We start from the raw sequence: 19296 nt of genomic DNA on the forward strand, positions 1-19296 counted from the left end.
TCTCTCCATGTGAATTTGTGCACATTTTATGTTGGAACATGGTGTTAGTAATAACCAGTCCATGTCCTGAGCAGAAATCCAACAGATATTTGCCATTATTATTAGCTTTGCTCTTTTCTCCAAATTTTCCCAAAATATTTTTGTATGTCTCACAATCATTTCCTACTCTGCTATTTAGATCCCCAACAAGGACCAACTTTTCCTTTTTCATTGTGTCAGTTGCTTTTTCTAAAGCCTCAAAAAATTCCTCCACTTCTACCTTAGTAGAACCTTCTGTGGGACCATAGGCACAAATAAGTCTCATTGTCCAGTTCCCCATTCTCATATTTGCCAACATTACTCTAATTGAGACTGACTGCCATTCAAGAAGATTAGCCTCGTATTTTGTGTTGAATACTACGGCTACTCCTTCTTTTCCTTGATTGTTATTGCCTGAATATAACATTTTGTATTTATTGCTCAGAAAGATCTCACCAGTTTTGGTCTTTTTTGTTTCAGTCACCCCTATTATGTCGATCTGGTACTTATCTAATTCCTCAGCCAGCTCCATTTCTTTGCCATTCAGGCTTCTTACGTTGATAGTACCGATCTTTAACTCTGGTGATGTTGAGTTGGGGTTTGTTTTCAGATTTGTTCCAGTAGCTGACTTTTCGCTGTTCGCCCTGGTTCCCTGGCGAAAACAACAGGGGCCTTGTTTAGCCGGCATGAAATTTTGTCATGTTGTACCATCATTTTTTATTTTGGTTTAACCAATAAGAATACAATTTGGGCGGCTAAATCCCAAATTGCCAGCCCATCCTCGTTCGTTCAGTATCAAAGTAGATACCCAACAGGGTGCACCACGAGAAGGTGAGGATTGGACATTAGGTCAGAAGCCCTGGTCGGTTCTCCGCATTCCTTTAAAGGCTATGTGGAGGTCTCCTCTCAGTTATACAGCTTTGACCCTTAAGCACCCCTGCAACACAAAACTAAGTGAAACAAATGGATGAAAGACTAGAGTCCTAACTAGATGAGACACCTTCTGTGGGCACCTGCTGGCAGCCAAGGATGTAAACTGAGATCTCAAAGTACTAGTGTTACCCATATTTTGGGTAGCACTAGTACTTTTACCCCCCCCCCCAATACTCACTGATCATACCACATCCTATATAAAAACTCTACCCATTTTAAAACTTCTATTGAAAATTTAACATTAAATAATACAGATAATTTGGTTAGCTTTGATATTGCCTCACTGTTCACCAGTATTTCCTTATGTGACAACTTATCACTCATAAAAAAAATTTTCTCCTGATACCTCACAAATCTTTTTTTCCTTTGCTATTCATTCCGGATATTTTTCTTGGAAGCACAAAATCTATAAACAGATAGAGGGTACCTCTATGAGTTCTCCCCTATCACTCATCCCCTCCCTCACCAACTTTATAAAATATTTTGGAAAACAAGCTATAATTTAGCTATGATTTAGCCCCTCTCAAACCTTCTATCTGGTTAAAATAGAGAATATATCATCCACATATTTTAACCAGATAGAAGGTTATGCACACTCTCTCTCTCTCTCTCACATTAGAACATTTTTCAACCTTCATATTCATCACTTATATTTTTCAGATTTTTCTAATACTTTCTTTAGCTACTCTTGGAATTTAACTGTTAATGAAACTGATCTAACAGTTGCAGCAAGTTAAAAAGAAAAACTAAAAATGTGTAATAATATTTGCAGTACATGTTCTGTTCAGTCTTTGGTTATTTTATATAAAAAATGAAATGATATCCAAATAAATGGAATGCCCTTTAACAATTTGGACTTGCAATCAAAACAGAATAATGCTTTTATATACTGCAAAGGTGGTGCTAACAGACGGCTGCCTACTACAAACAAACATATAAAGAAAAAGTTAATCATTTCAAATTATGTACTTTTACAATAGTTTTTTTAAAATTCATTATTTTTAAATTGTACATCTTTACTACTTTAAGTAATACATTAACAAATTTAAAATATATCTTATGAAAAAAATAAAATGAATTTACGAACATTCATCTTACAAACACATCATCTTCTTTTCAGCCATTTTCTGTCCACTGCTGGATGAAGACCTCCTCCAGTTCTTTCCACCTTTCTCTGTTCTTGGCAATGGTTGACCATTTTTTCCCAACAAAATTTGACAATTCATCACTCCACCTTCTTTTAGAATGTGCTCGGCCTCGTTTCCCTTCTTTTGGAATCCAGTTCGTTAGTACGGTGATCCATCGCTCATTTTCTCTTCTGGATAGATGTCCAGCCCATTTCCATTTTAGTCGCTTACGGTGAAGAATGGTGTCAGTGACGTGAGACTGGCGTCTATCTTTTAATGTGAATTAAAAGATAGAAGCAATCAACCTCTCCATTTTTCTTTGAATTGTTTTTAGTTTATTTGCAAGTGCTTTTGTTAGTGACTGAGTTTCACAACCATATGCGATGACTGGAAGCATACACTGGTTAAATGTCTTCCTTTTTAAACAGAGTGGAACATCATTGTTATGAAAAATGCTTTTCAATTTTCTGAATGCACCCCAGGCAAGTTGAACTCTCCTATTTATTTCCTATTTGAGTCCACAGTTTAGATCAATGAGATGACCTGAGTATCTATATGAAGAGACTCTTTCCAAGGAATTGTTTTCTATTATTATATTTTTTGGTGTTACAAAATGATTAAACATGATTTTAGTTTTTTCTCCATTTATTTTTAGACTGATTTTTCTGCTTTCATGATATAGGTCTTCTATCATTATATTAAGGTCTTCTGGAGTGTTTGCAAAAATTATGATATCATCTGCATATCTAGTCCACGTGGTTAGCCTAGTGGCTGTGCGCTTCGCAACCATATGCCTGGGGAAGGAGTGTCCTTGGTTCGATTCCCGCCGACGACGTGAGGAGCTTAAGGATCTTCCTCAGCCATAGCCAAGTTAGCCGGTCTTGGACGTAGACAGTAGGGTTTTCCCCAGTTTATCTGGGGTTTATCATCCCGTAAGCAGGCAAACTGGCCTTGAGAACTCAACACTACAGGCCATAGGATACACCGGGGCATAAGGCTGACCACCTTATCCTGTGAACGGTTTGAGGTCCGACGATTAACTAACCCTCGACACCGCAAGGTAAAAGAGGGTAAAAGGAAGATGATGATGATGAAGATCTGCATATCTTAGGTGTGTTAAGTTGCTGTTATTAATTTTTATAGTAAGGTTTGTCCAGTTTATATAATTGTTTTATTAAATATTTCTTGAAGGACTGCTGTAAAGATTTTGGGTGATAGAGAGTCTCCTTGTCGGACCTTTTTCAATTGATATTTTATTGCTACTCGTGTGAAGTTGGATTGTTGCTGTTGCAGTGTGGTATATTTCCTGGAGGAGGAGGACCATATATTCTCCAGGAACTCCCCGATTCTGGAGTGCTTTGATTATTGCATTAGTTTTGATGGAATCAAATGCTTTTTTCATAATTAATAAAGGCGAAACAGAGAGGTAATTGGTTTTATTCTGATTTTTCTGTTATTTGTTTTACTGCATGAATATCAATGTTAAAGCCTTTATGGAATCCTGCTTGTTCTACTGGTTGATTTGAGTCTAGAAGAAGGGCCAACCAGTTTGTTATTACTTTTGTGAGAATTTTGTACAGATTGGAGAGAATACTAATTGGTCTATAGTTTCTATTTATCACTTATATTTTTCAGGTTTTTAAACCACAAGCATGGATGTTTGATTGTCTGTGAAAATATTGGTGGTGGGTGATAGATGGTGTTGGTGGATAGAGTGGTGGAGACAGAGAGCTGTAGATTAGGTGCCCTCCCTCACAAACACATAATGTTCATAAATTGAGATTTGTGGACTCTTTTAGGACATCTATTGATTTACTTTCCCGGAACTTTTGATATAATTTTTTTCTTTCCAGGACTTTCCTACCCTAATTCTTTTTCACTTCAAGTTCACCATTAAGTTCTAATTTTTTTATACTTACAAACTATGCTTCTCTAGTTGAATGAATCAGCATTTTCTTTGAATTTGGTCTGTAAAATTTGGTTCTTAATTGTTTTAAGGGAACATGCGTACTACACATGTTTATAGAAACTTATATGGCTTACACATGTAGAAAAAATATAGTTTCGAAAGCTCTGATATATTTCATCCAATGTAACATGGATGTTATCAGGGAGAAAGACCAGTAACTACTTTTAAAACAAGAATCATAAGAATGAGTCACGAAGCAAGTGTTTACTAGTCTGTTTCTCGGTTTCAGCGGAGCTAACAAGATTACACTATTAGAGTTCAAAGGAACAATTGTAAAAGTTTGCACAAATTAAAAACAAAATAAAAAAATAACAAAATTATGAACAGTTAATAGTAATCACTTCCCAAAACTTGGAGATTAGCATATAGTCAGAGAGGTTTAAGGTTCAGATGATTTCATAGTATTTCACATGTTTCAAGGGAAAGGATGATCTAATCTGAACCTGCTGGGATGAAGAATCTTTGTCTGTTCCAAAGAACTCTGTACTGGAGTCAATAATGTGATAAGCAAGGCCAGACTTGTTGGATTTCAAAAATGTAATATAGTCTTGATGTTCTTGGATTCTAATCAAAGCAGAGTGGCAATGGTTTCGTGTTTTCATATTCTTTCATTTTCAACTGAATAATATTTCAGTCTATGGTCTACCTTTGAAAGACCATCAACTTTCTTTTTAAAACTTTTGTACATATTTTCCGTTTCTCATTCTACTCAAAATTAAACGGTGATAATTTCAATATTTCAAATTCGTTGTATACACGTTCATTCACTAACCACTCGGCTAACCAGCCTGGTTGGCCGAGTGGTTAGCGTATCTGCTCTCCAGCCAAAAGGTTGCGGGTTTGAATCCTGCCATGAGCATGGATGTTTGATTGCCTGTGAAAATACTGGTGGTGGAGACAGAGAGCTGTAGATTAGGTGCCCTCCTCAATGAGTCTTTGCACTCCCTGGAGGTATCCTGTAATAATAATAATAATAATAATAATAATATTACGCTCAACAATAACATAGTCATTAAGATTTTTCTTACTTCTTCACCTCTATGTGTGAACTTGTACATATCTTTGGTGCAACATAGTGTTAGTAATGATGTGTCCATGACTCAAACAGAAATCTTGCAGATATTTATTATTAGCTTTGCTCCTATCTCAAAATTTTCCTAAAACATTTGTATAGGATAATTTTGTACTCTGTTGTCCTCTCTACTGACTCAAAAAATTTCTACATCTTTTGAAAACCTTTTTTGATGGAAGACACCACAAATAAGTCCCATTTACTGTTTTGACTGTCACCACATCCCACTTTTTTTTTTCCTTACTCTGATTGATATTGCCTGAATCTTATTATCTTATTATGGGGGAACCCCCCCCCCCCCAGTAATATGCGTTTAATAATTTGTCAAATAAAAATAATTTGCGTTTTTTTCTCGGGTAGCAATACTGATTTTCGAATCAATTTCTGCATTAATCTGCGCATTTCTGTTCCCAGATGGCATTGCTTTCGGCTGCAGTTTTGTTTCCGCCATCATGGTGATTTGCACACTTGCAGCAGTAATGTAGTGATGAGCGATATGTGACAGTACGAATTGATATTGTAGAATTTCTGCTATGTAATTTAGCGTGTGAAAGTTGCTTTCAAGTTGCAGTGGTGGATTATCCAAGTTAGTAACATGGAGAAAAAAGACAGAAAATGTATTTCTGTAGAAGAAAAGATGGCAATTCTGCGACATGTAGATTGGCATGCCAGAACACGTGTGTATTTAGCAAAAGATCTTGGACTCTCCATGTCCACTTTGAACATGATAGTAAAAAACCGGTCAACCATTGAGCTCAATGCAAAGCAATGTCACACTATGTCAAATAAAAAAAAAATCAACAATTAAAGATTTTTTAAAATAGATAAATGTAAGTAATTGTAAATTCATTTATTTTTTTTCAGTTATTAAATTTTGTAATCTAGTATGTAGACTCACATACTAGCAGTAAGTCATTTTTCAGCCTTTTTGTAATGTTTTTTTTTTTTTTTTTTTAAATTTCCTGCTATTTACACTTTTTTCCATCAGTCCCCTGAAAAGTGTAAAAAAGGGGTTTTACTGTATATATCTTTTATATCTGCAACTCTACCTACAATTTTTGATGAAACATACAATTGCCACCATTCTTAATTTCAAGCAATATAAAGTTATTTATATTGCTTGAAATTAATCCACACATGCAAAACTCCTCTGAGAGAGAGAGAGAGTATGTGTGTGTGTGGGGGGGGGGGAATCGGCCATTGATTTTTAATATATAATGGCATCATGAATACACAAAACAGATAATTTTAAAAAGCACACCATAAGACATTAACCATTTTATTACCTGATATTCACTAAAATAGAACTAACATTTCTGACTTTGCTAGGAATAGCTGATCCAGTACCAAGAAATGCAATTTCAGGAAAACTGTCAGATGCTGAAAAAGGAGAGAAAAAAAGTTTCATAAGTTTTTCACTTAAGATAAATAGTAGATATATATATATATATATATATTATATATATTCCTTTTTAGTGATGAGCAGGATAAAATTGACCTTAATATTGAAAAGAAAGGAGCATAAGAAAGTTTTGAAATGAATCAAAATTGAGCAGCTATCAGATGTGAACTACAGGCTTACATACACAAACATTATTCAAGAAAAACTGACAGTTTGAAAACAAGAGCCAAATCTTGGAGATACAGTGGCAAATCATAAAGAAAACTTTGATTGATTCAGTTAGAAGTAAATGTAAGTAAATGAGGTAATCTGCAAGGATAGAAAAATCAGAACTCCACTCAGGAAGTTAAAGAGGCAATCAAGGAAAGGAAAAGAAGAAGGAATATCAAAAGTTTCTGGCAAGTAAGTCAGCTTGTGCTCTTGGGGAATACAAGGAATAATATAAAAAAGCAAAGCATCGTGTAAAATTACATAAATAAAAATCTTGGGAAGAGTTTTGATATGGCCACTTAAACAGAAAGGAAGACCAACATGTAGGTGGATTGATACAGTAAAAAATGTCTTAAAAGATAGAAATATAAAATCTGATAATACTGGAATGTTGACAGATTTGGATGGAAATTATTGATAGGAAGATAGCAATGATGTAACTTTTCATGTAGTACTATGGTTGTTAAAAAAAGTGCAGAAATAGAGGAACGAGTACTGTAAAAGGAATTAGAAGTGATAGAGAGGACATGAAAACTGAAGACAAAGATATTATCGATGCATGAAGTAATTACTTTGAAACATTGCTAAACGAGACAAGCAGTGACAGCAAGGTAGTAGAAAACACTCAACAGGAATGCCATCTGGAATACATATCTGTACTTGAAGTAGAAAAGGCTATCACAAATCTGAAATGTGGAAAGGCAGCTGGAGTAGATGATATTCAACCAGAAATTCTAATATATGGCAGTATAAAAGTTTTAACAGTCGCTACACTGCATAATTCAAGATGCATAGTCAGAGGGTCAAGTTCTAGATGACTGGAGTAAAGTGCTCATAGCACCCATCTGTAAGAAAGGGAATAAAGCTGAATGTAAGAATTACAGACAAATTTCTTTACTGAATGTTCCTGGTAAAATTTATGCAAATATTCTTGAGAAATGGCTAAGAAAAATTGTACAGGAGAAGCTTTGAGAAGAACAAGCTGTAGTTGATCTGTAGTTGAGTTTTGTAGACCTGCAAAAGGCATATGACAAAGTACCAAGAGAAAAGCTGTTCAAAACATTCCAGTTATATGTGTAAATGGGACATTATATCAAGCAAAAAATGTCTCTATTTGAGTTGTAAATCAGCAGTTAGAATTGAAGGAGGTACAGGAAGATTTTATGTTAAGCCAAGTGTGCAACAAGGATATACATTAATTCCACTGTTATTCATCATCTATATGGATCACATTATGAAGGAAAGTGGTATTAAATCTGATATCAAAATTGGAGATGTTAATGTCAGCTCTTTACTTTATGCAGATGATGTTGTACTCCTAAATATATCCAGGGACAAGTATGCAGGGATTCCCTGACCAAATTGAATAACTGCTGCAATAAATTTCTTACAAAAGTCAGCATTAAAAAGACAAAGACAATGAAAAATAGACAGAAACATTGAAAACACCAACTGCATCCTGAATGGAGAGAGCATATAGAACAAGTAAAACATTTCAGCTATTTAGATACAATTTTTAGTGAAGATGGAAAATTAAATTTGAAAATAGCATAATTGGGAAAACTGGTATGGTAGGAAGTCAAATGAATAAATATTATAGTAAGAACCTGTACATTCCCTGAGAGTATATGTCAGGGAATACAGGAATTTGATGATATATTCCTAAGACTATAATAACTCAAGTTCAAAAAACAAAAACAGTAATAATTAAAGGAAAACTAATCAACCAATTCAATATTGAAAGAGATATCATAAAGCAGGTAAATTTTACAAGTAAGACATATCAATGGTACATAAATTATAACTATGTCTCATAATGAAAATTATACTACAGTTATCCTAAATAATTCTAGTATAATTTTCATTATGATATGTACTCAATATTATAAATAAAAGTGCCCCTAGATTAATCAGTATAAGCAAAATACAGTAACTAACAACAGTGCATTTACTAAACGTTTTATACTCAACTTTATAATAAAAGTGCTTGACTGGTTAAAATAATTTCCTGGAAAGGAACAGAAGAAAACTGATCTTAGTGTGAAAATAGAATGAAAAGTATTTTGTCAACTATTTTGGGAAGAGAATTTAACAGTAATATCTATGAGCACTGATTATTATCTATAATCGTTTATATGATAATACTATGCAGAATAAAAAATTTCTATAAATAAAATTTTTATAACCAAACAAACATATAAAAAGGTTTTATACCAAGTATATGGCCAAATGCATATTCTGAAAAACAGAAAAATGTTACATAGATATACTCTTTGCTGATAGTGGAACAAGAATTTCATGAAAGAAAATCAACTTGAATACACTGGTATACCTGATCAAACAATAAAGACAGAATAAGATCATACTTGTGACAGAAACTCAAATTGCAGCTACATTTTACTACTGTCCACCTTCAATGTCCAAATTACACAGTTCCTTTCAGAAGGATTGCACCTCATCTTGTGTAAGATCACTTGCCAGAAAATACCTAATTTAGAATCTACTGCTTTTCACCTCCTCTGGCTCAAGGTTTCCTTTCCTCAGTTATAACCTCCATCTGCTGCATTTCCAATCTCCAAAAACTGAAAACCACTCAGATCTCTTCCTCTCCATGAAGTTTGACCATCTACAATCTGGTATCCAAATAATTAGATCATCTTATTAGGTGACATCAATGTCTACAATTTCAGTTGGCTCCCTTTTTTCAACACCATTCAGAAAACTGGATGAGATGCAAAAGCCTCTACTGCAGGCCTGCACAACATACGGCATGCAGGCTGAATGCTGCCCTCAATGCTATTTATTTTGGCCCGTCTACCTGATTAAATTATTTAATCATACGGAGGACTATGAAATTAGATGATTTTTTCCTAGCGTTGAATTAAATTTTTACTAAGACTCTGGATGTTTATGTTCATGTGATTAATGTCACAATCATGTTTCTTTCAACTCAACAATAAATCGCATTTGGAGTTATTCCCATTGTCGTATTTAATAACAAATTATTACAATCGCTTCGAGGTTTTGTTAGCTAGTATCGCTGCAGGAAAATTCAAAGTTCCATCTCCGTGATAATGACGTGATGTCTACGAACGAGAACGAATCGTATTACACAAAGTTGGCCGTGCTTTGACTGGCTTTGGCAGTGTAGTATTGGTTGTAGCTGGAGCAATACATTACATAACTGTTATCATAACCTGCATTATTGTGAGTTTTTCATCATTAGTTTTTTATAATTAATATTGTCAATCTCAACACAATGAGCTTAAGTAAAAAGCGTAAAATAGATTCAGAACATCGAGCATTTAATCCTGAGTGGACAAACAAATATTTTTTTTACATTGTTTAAGTACAAAATAGTGTGCATTGTTGCCGGAAATCTATCGATGTGCCAAAAGAGTACAATCTGAGACATCATTTTGAATCGAAACATCCTAACCTTGGCATGTTGGATGCAAGTGAAAAGCAAATAAAAGCAGCAAAGTTATTGAAAGTCTTTAGTGGTGAACAACAAGCCTTTAAAAAAGTGACATCTGCAAATGAAGTTGCCACAAAGCTAAGCTTAAAAATATCACAAGAAATAGTTTGTGCTGGCAAATCATTTGCTGAGGGAGAGTTGATAAAAAAGTGTCTGATGTTTGCCATTTCCGAATTGTGTCCTGATAAGAAAAATAATTTTGAAAATATCAGTTTGTCCCGTATGACTGTTCAGTGCAGGGTGGCTGATATTGCCGAGAATCTTAAAGAATAACCTGCAAAAATCAGCTAGTGAATTTGTCTATTATTCGCTTACTATGGATGAAAGTACTGACGTGAAAGATACTGCACAGCTTTTAATATATGTAAGAGGTGTTAATAAGAATTTTGAGGTGACAGAGGAGCTTGCTGGTTTGTGTTCAATGAAAGAAAGAACAATAGGAAAGGAGATCGCAGAAAATGTAAAGATGTGTGTAACTGAAAAACTATCCTTAAATTTTACGAATTTAGTAGCAGTTTGCACTAATGGTGCCCCATCTATGTGTGGAAAAAATGTTGATGCTGTAACATTTATTGAACAGTATGCAAGGAAACCATTGACAAAATTTCACTGCCTAATTCATTAGCAGGTGTTATGTTCAAAGGTTTTGCAGTTTGATCATGTGATCAAAGTTATTTGCTCTGCTCAACTATATTCGAGCTCGGGGTTTGAAATACAGAATGTTTCAAGCATTTCTAGAAGAAAACGATGCGAGTACGGGGATGTACCATACAACACCGATGTACGTTGGTTGAGCCGCGGTAAAGTTTTGTCACGCTTTGTCGCTCTAAAAAATGAACTAGTTGAATTTTTGGAATCTCAAGAAGATATGGAAAAGTTCCCAGAAATAATGGATGAAGAATGGAATCAAGATTTATTTTTCTTGTGTGACATTTTGGGTCACTTGAATGACCTTAACTTACAGCTTCAAGAAAAACATAAGTTTGTTTTTCAGTTAATGTCTCTAATAAAGGCATTCAAAATGAAATTAAGTTTCTTTGAAAATCAACTTGCTAAGAGGGATATGTCACATTTCTTAACTTGTCGACAGAATATTCCATCAGAATATCATTCAGTGGTGGGTGGTAAATATAAGAAGCACATATCGCTTCTAAGTGAGGAGTTTCAGAAAAGAATGCCATTAAGTAATGAAGACAAAGTCCACATAAAAGTGATTGAGGATCCATTTTCTGTCAAAGCAGGAAATTTACCTGTCGAACTCCAGATGGAAGTTATTGATCTCCAGTGTTCTGAAAACTATTGGGTCAGGCATAGGGAGAGCACTTTACAAGAGTTTTATTCTATTCTGGATCAGGATAAATTTAAAAGTTTGTTGGATACTGCCTACCAGGTATTTTGTATGTTTGGGAGCACATATACTTGTGAACAAACATTTTCGGTCATGAACTTGAACAAAACCAAACAGCATTCATCTTTAAGTGATATCAATTTAGAGGCCATATTAAGAACGGCCACTTCAAACATGACACCAAACTTTGATAAAATAGTGGCAACAAAGAAATGCAATGTGTCACATTGTGACATTTCACTGAGAATAAGTGTGATATTCTCAGTGAAATTATTAGTAAACTTTGTGTTTATGTTTAAGTGGCTTTTATTGAGAAATTTTGCAGCTATATCTGTTTGTAAATAACTTTGATTATAACCCTCTAAAAATTTAAATATGCATATTAATTAGTATTTACTGTAGACCTACTAACAAATCTACTTAAGTTCAGCTGCAGTGGACTAGTCTAAGATTCTAGGTCCAAAGTGATCTGGCCCTTGGTCAGGTGGTCAAAGTTGGATTTGGCCCTCAAAGACAATTAAGTTGTGCAGGCCTGCTCTACTGTAAGCAATGGCCTAATGCAGATCATACATACATTTGTCTGCTCAAATTCCTGATAATCTCTTCACTCATCCAATACTAATCTCCCCCCCCCCCTTTTTTTTTTTTTTTTTTTTTTTTTTTTTTTTTTTTTTTTTTTTTAACCAGCTCTACTTCCAGTTACACTGAAGAGGTAATCTCTCCTCTTTCTGGTGCTACAAAGACACCGAATGGGGCAACGTTTAGAACTGCTACTCTTCCTTTCCATGTTCTGACCATTGCTTCCACTTTTCTGACCTAAATACTTTCTCTGAGCAAGTTCCACAAATTATCCTCACTTTCATGAGGGCCTTCATTCCAAATTCTTGTCCACTTTTCAAACCCTGGTCTGACAGAAAGTTAACTACAGCAGAAAAAAAAAAAAAACTTTGCCTACTACAGGTGGTTTGCATCAAGAACCCAGCTTCATACTCAGTATATGCTGAAGCACATGATAAATGCAAAACAATCATCAGAAAATCGAAATCTGATTTCATAAAAGCTAACAGCAGACACTTGCTTCTTGTCTAAATGGAAGTCATGCCTTCTAATCCCTCACTAAAGTCACTGGTACAACTTCTGTTCACCTGCACTTTCAAAATCTGCAGTTTATTAGCAAAAATACATTAGAAGAAACTAAACAACTTGGACATCAAAAAATCTTCTGGTACTGATGGCATCTCTCCAAATGTACCTAAACATTTGGAGAGATGCTAAAAGAGCTAAAACCTGTCCTGATTGTCTTTACAATATTCTATACCTGGCTGGCACTTGTTGCAATGTGTGAAAGAAATCATATATCCAGCCTATTTCAAAAAAAGGGAGACAGAAGCCTACCATCAAACAACTGACACCATTTAACATCATCGCAGTCCTTTCCAAAATAACCGTGAAAGTCATTAACAGTCAGCTTCTCCACTAACTAAAGGTCCACCAGTATGGATTTTGCCATTCAAGATCCATGGCTGAATTCTTAGTCTACATCACTCAAAACTGGACACATGACATGGAAAAATTCAGAGAAATGTGCTGCCATTCTTGAATTTCCAGAGATGTTGATTGCAACTTAAATTATATCTGAGCTGCCATCCTTTGTAATTGGGAAGCTAGCTTTCTCTCTCGTCATTCCATTGGCTGCATGTTGTGGCGGATGGCGTCCTTGCTTTGCCACCAATACAGGAGTGCTTCAGGTCTCTGTTCTATCACATACGAGGGTGGTCTGAAAAGTTCTCAGCCTAACAATGAAAAAACTAATTTATAATTTAAAAATTATTTTTATTTTTCAACATAATCTCCCTTAAGACTAATATACATTTATTCCAGCGATGCTCCAGCACCATTATCCCGTCCCTGTAGTGGTTCTCAGTAAGATCTTCAAAATACCCCTCTACAGCTGCAATCACCTCGATTCGAAGAAAAACGCTGATCAATGAGGAAGAATTTTAGTTAGAACGTATATCCTACACGTTCTTTTGAAATGCCTATAGTCTCAGCAATTTCCTGCACATTGACTCGCTGGTCATCCCATATTGTGCACTTGATCAATGATTTCTGGTTGTTACACTTTTTGGAAGTCCTTCATGTGGATCATCTTCAAAACTGCTATGGCCACGTTTAAACTCGGCAGCCCATTTCTTAATTGTCAAAAACGAAGGAGAAGGGTGCCCATAAACTTTTATGAACTTCTTTTACAAAGAATTTTATAACCACACGATACTCAATTTTATCCATTTCAAGGGATACAGATAACACTTTTGCTTCAGACAGTTATATCAAACAAACTACTTGTAGAATGACTTGCAACTTCACATGGATGCTTATGACAGATGTACCAACTTAAAAAAAAAAATCTTGCCAATAGTGTTGCCATCTATGGTCAATAAATAGTATACCAAAATACTATTTTTCTTACAGTGCAAATCTCATTCTGACAACCTCTATTTGGCCTGAACTCAGCTTGTTCTCCTCTAAGTTTCACCTTCTCAAATTTTTTAGAATATTCTAAAGTATACTGCAAAATTGTTATATTTGAGCATCTCAGGTCAAATATCATTTACTCTAGCTGCCTTTCCACATTTCAAGCTTAGGTCTATCTACCTACTCACTTTAGCCTTTTTATTTTAATTACAAAATACAAGCACACCTGGCATTCGTATAGTGAAGGTATGTAAGTTCTTTTCACTAAGCGTTGATATTTTCCAGGTCTACCTACTCACTGATGAGACCTCAAAAAAGGTTGAAACCAGACTGGGTAGTGACCTCCCCTCATAATGTAATGACAGTATTACATCTCCTAGGAGCTGTGTTTTACATTATGAGAAAATATCAAGAATAGTGAGGGAGCTTGCTCCACCTTTGCTTCGAATTGCCTTCGCCGATAGTTTTTCTGCATTGAAACTCATAGATCGTAGTTATCGATCTTCAGTTTCACTTACTGGCTATATAACAATATAGGATTCTTATAGCCTTTTGGCTTTTTATTTTAATTATGTTATAAATAATAAATGAAATGTTAAAAATTAATAATTGAAATGTTAAAAGAGCGTATATGGTATCTGGTAAATGGAAAGTAAAAAACTCAAAGATTATTGAAGAATAATTTTTATGAATGCCAACGATAGAGAGATAACTGCAGAAGACAAAATAGTTGAATTACTTAGTGAGCACTTTGCAAGGGTATATTTATTTAGGCGGAGATATTGCAGTAAAGAGCAGCAAAGGTTTATATGAAAATAGCTATAGATAAACTGGAAGTGAATAGAATTTACAGAACCTTGATGTGAATACAGTTATGATATTAGATGGTATACCAGCTCAAGTATTATGAGAAGGTGTTAGGGAATTGGCAATGCCTTGCCTTCACCTACATTGTTTAATTTAAGTCTCAGCTGTAACGTGGTTCGGGAGGGGAGAGGATTTGAAAAGAGAGAAAAATGGTTCCATTGTATAAAGGCTCCTTTCCTCTTTTCCTGGGGAAAGGAGGAAAATCCAGAAATAGGTAGAAAGAAATGGAATATCATATGGGAACATCGTGGTTTTGTGAAGGGTAGGTCATGTCTCAGTAACTTATCTTTTATAAAACAATGACAGCTGAGTTGGATAATGGTAATACAGCTGGACTTTGCAAAGGTTTTTGACAGGATACTGCATGAAATTCCAAACTATGGATGGATATAAAGATTAGGAGAAGTGGATAACAGGATGGTTGATGGAGAGAGAGAGACAGCATATCTTTGGTCACTACTATGTAATTTCTGTATTGATGATATAGGAAATGATCTGAGAGGAAATATTCAGTTGCTTGCTGATGATACAAAATTGGGTACAGCAATAGTCAATAAAGATGATGTTAAAATTTTGCAGGATGATTTAAATAAACTGGCCAGAATTGGGCAAAGGAGAACAGATGTCAGTTTAATGTGGCAAAGTGTAAGGTTATGCATTTTGGGGTGAAAAGATTACTAGTTGCATATCATATTGATGGAAATGTATTCCAGGAAATTGATGAAGCCCAGTGGTTGGGGAGGAGGGAGGTTGGTGGATAGGGAGTTGAAATTTAGAGATCATACCACAAAAGTGGCTTAAACAGCTAATCGGATTACTTGGTTACCGAAAAACACTCTAATAAGTGTTTTTTGGTAACCAATCTTGACCATCTTGACTACTGTGCACAGATCTAGTCACCTGAAGAGAATCCTGATGCACGTGACCAAGATGGTGGCAGGTCTGTAGAATGTGCCTTATGAGAATAGGTTAAAGAGTTGTGGGTTACAAAAATTGGCTGACAGGTAGAAAAGAAGTGATATGTGATTTAGATGTACCAATTACTGAAAGGTTTTTACAGGATTAATACAGAGGAACAGAACAGATCCAGTGGTGGAAGAACTACAGTCCATCCTAGAAAAATGAGCAAGAGTGGTGATGACTAGATATCTTGATTGGAGAGAGGTGAATGACTGTGAAAAAATTCTAAGCAAAGTTGATAGATATTGTGCAAATATTGGATAGTACTTGGCATGTTTAGGAACTCTATCAATGAGTCTACAGACTCCATGGTGCCTAATAATATTATTTGCATTATGAGTAATGCAAGTATATATCTCATATAAATACACTATCAAAGCTCATAAATATGCATTCTCACCTGAATGATTTTTTGATTCCAAATTTTCTTTCAACTCATTAAGAGAACATTTAAATTCTGGTAAAGCATTAGCTTCTGCCACATAATCTTCAGTTTTCAGGAGAACTTTTTCTTTTCTGCTTCGACAAAATAATTAACAGGTATTACTTTTAATTTCATTTTTTCATAAAACAAATTAAAAACTAAGTATTTAATTAATTTTATTATTAGTTTGGATACAGAACTAGCCTCCTAAAGTGGGGGAAAAATTGCAGAGAAGATACAGAAGAAGCAGATACTACAAACTTTATCTAAAAAAATATACTTCCAAACTTCTTAAAAAAGCTACTTTAAAAAAGATACTTTCAGACGCAAATTTTGTTTGCTCACACTTGGATAAAGGATTAAACTAAATTTATTATACTCCAACCAAGTGAAAAATAAACTTTCAACATCTTTCTCTAAATCCAGAGTAATTTATTAAAAAAGGGTGGCATACCATTTGGCAACTCCTATAGGTAGAGATGACCTGCTAATGCTTCTGCCTGGTATCTCTGCTTGGGCCTGGCTCCCACTGAAGAGACCTCAATAAAGGTCGAAACTAGTCTGGGTAGTGGCCCTTCCCTTAATGCATAACATTAGACATATTCGCAAGGAGATGTGTTTTGCATTATAGGAGATACTGAGACAGGAGTATTGGTAGCTTGCTCCACCTTTGCAACGAGTTGCCCTGGTGTTGTACCACCTTACCCCAGTCCTGAAGATACTTTCAGGTGCAAACTTTGTTTGCTCACACTTGGATAAAGGATTAAACTAAATTTATTATTAAACTTTCAACTTCTTAAAAAAGCATTGCTATATATTCAATTTTTCAAAATAAACAATGGCTACCAATTAAATTCTTGATGCCTTTATAAAAAAAAAAAGTTTTATTATAAAATTGCTCCAGACAGAAAAACTCTTACAGACATTCCATTTATACTGCACCAGTGTTCTTCAATACCTTATTGTTCAATGTGGGGAAAAACATGTATAGGAACTGTGCATAAGATTATAGTGATATTGCATATCCTTAAAATTTCAGGGAGATCCCAGATAATTATTTAGAAGACAATAATTATAACTGGTATCCTTGAGATTGGTATGCAAGTACTTTTAATTGGAATGGAGGTTAAACAAGGCCCTTGCTGTTTTGAACAGGAAACTACTGTACTGGAGTGGTTATTTGAAAACATGCTTCAGTTTAATTGGAATTATGCTGAAGCAACCAAGGATAGGATGCTAGTATTATATTATATTTTAGTTGGGTGTGTTATATGACTAGTTTGTTCTGCAGGATTAAAATTCAAACTTTCTTGGGGGGGGTGCCATATTTGTACCAACTAGCTCACTTTCATTTAATTTCTCATGTTGTTCCTAGAGCTATGCTAAGGAGAGACTTAAGGGAGAGCCAGTAAAGAGTGGTTCTGAATGGCTAACTTTATGTTTGAGATCCTGTAATTAGTGTAGTCCAAAGAAACAACTGTTTGGTTCATTGTTATTCTTCACTTTTATCAGTGTCTCCACCAAACAAGTGAAAGCAGTGATATCCTATAAATGGAAAGACAAATGGTATTGAATTCCATCTAAGATGCAACAAACCTTTATAAGGGCTTTGCTTTCAACTCTTCTGGGCATACTTTCAACGTGCTATGTGAGTCAGGTATTTATTTTGAACCAGTCCGTGTACCAATGTTGGGCAACAATGGCTGGACTCCCAGCTGACATTCCAATTTTTCTCAAAGGTGTTTTCTGTTAATTGCAATTCAAAACTAGTGGTTAGAGGTTACTCATGCTCCAACCAATAGGCTGCAGGTTTGAATCATACTGTGGGTATGGATGTTTCTATTGTCTTTAGGTGGGAGGGAATGCAAGCCAGTGAAGTTTTTCCCATGTCATTTTCCTTGACCATAGTAGTTCTTTTGACACAGATGCAAATACAAAAAACATCACATTATCCAGGTAATGCTGCATGCTCATGGGAATTCATCTTTAATCTCTACAACCAAAACTGGAGGTGAATGGTATTTCCTTAAAAAATATATTAAAAAAAAAAATAGGCTTGAGTCATAACAGACCCTTACCAAGGCATCTGCCATGTCTGACCTCACCCATCCAATTTGTAAAGGTATAACAGGATCACTATTTTGTATCAGAGCTACAATGTTCTACAGACCAATCACAAAGTCCATTTTAGTTCATGTTGATTACTGTGGTTGATGTTTAGCTTATTGGGTGTGTGCAGTTCTTAATTTAGTGCCTTACTGCTAACCTGAATCCCAGTAGGTTCTGAACTCCTGGCTGATTTTTTCCCTTACATGGCAAGATTTTTATATCAGCCTTTGGCTCCTTAGTAATTAACTGGGTTTTCCTGTGCTACAATGTTAATATAGCATTCTATGATAATGCTTCATTTTTGAAGTCTGTAAGAAGTTCTCCACATCACTGACAGTAACAGACACATAGCAGACTTGAGGTCTATATTTGTTTCTTATATTCTAAAAAGGGGCTGCCTCAAAACTTGTTTCATGCAAAAAAGATTAGATGATTCCTTTGTTTAGCTAAATATAGTTTACTTGTATTAAAGGAATAGTTTATTATAGCAAAAGGTTTGCTTAAAGTGAAGTTACTTTAGAATTAATGATATGGGACTTTTCAATAGTTTATTATAGTGAGTGAGTTCATTATCACAGTATCTGTTATTATCAGAGATGGCTGTATGAAGAAATGGTTAGCTCCTTTAAGAGTATAGTGTCAGTGTTTGGAGTTCCCAATCCATGAAGGGATACTGACATGTTAGGTAAAGGGGAGAGAACAGAGTGACGAGATTAATAAATGGTATGAGTGGCAATTCTTGATTATTATAGTGGTAGCCACTATAAATTAATTTAAGGGAGATCCCAGATAATTATTTGGAGGACATTAATATAACTGGTATCTTTGAGATTGGTATGCAAGTGCTTTTCATTGGAATGGAGATTAAACAAGGACACTGCTGTTTTCAATAGGAAACCAGTGT

At 35.0% G+C, this 19296-nt stretch overlaps 1 protein-coding gene across 2 annotated transcripts in view; it reads right to left on the reverse strand.

Annotated features, from left to right (window-relative positions):
• Nucleotides 1-19296, reverse strand: part of RNaseZ (ribonuclease Z) — a 336200-nt gene that overhangs the window by 97560 nt on the left and 219344 nt on the right. For both annotated transcript variants that reach the window (XM_090407253.1, XM_090407252.1), the window contains 2 exons: nucleotides 16260-16375; nucleotides 6406-6499 (listed from right to left, as the gene is read on the reverse strand). In XM_090407253.1, the coding sequence (XP_090263379.1) occupies nucleotides 6406-6499; nucleotides 16260-16375 (210 nt within the window). The remainder of the gene's footprint in view (nucleotides 1-6405; nucleotides 6500-16259; nucleotides 16376-19296) is intronic.

The sequence above is a fragment of the Typopeltis vanoorti genome, chromosome 17 (genome assembly GCF_054136105.1).
Source record: "Typopeltis vanoorti isolate ZY-2024b chromosome 17, IOZ_Tvanoo_1.0, whole genome shotgun sequence".
NCBI lineage: Eukaryota > Metazoa > Arthropoda > Arachnida > Uropygi > Thelyphonidae > Typopeltis > Typopeltis vanoorti.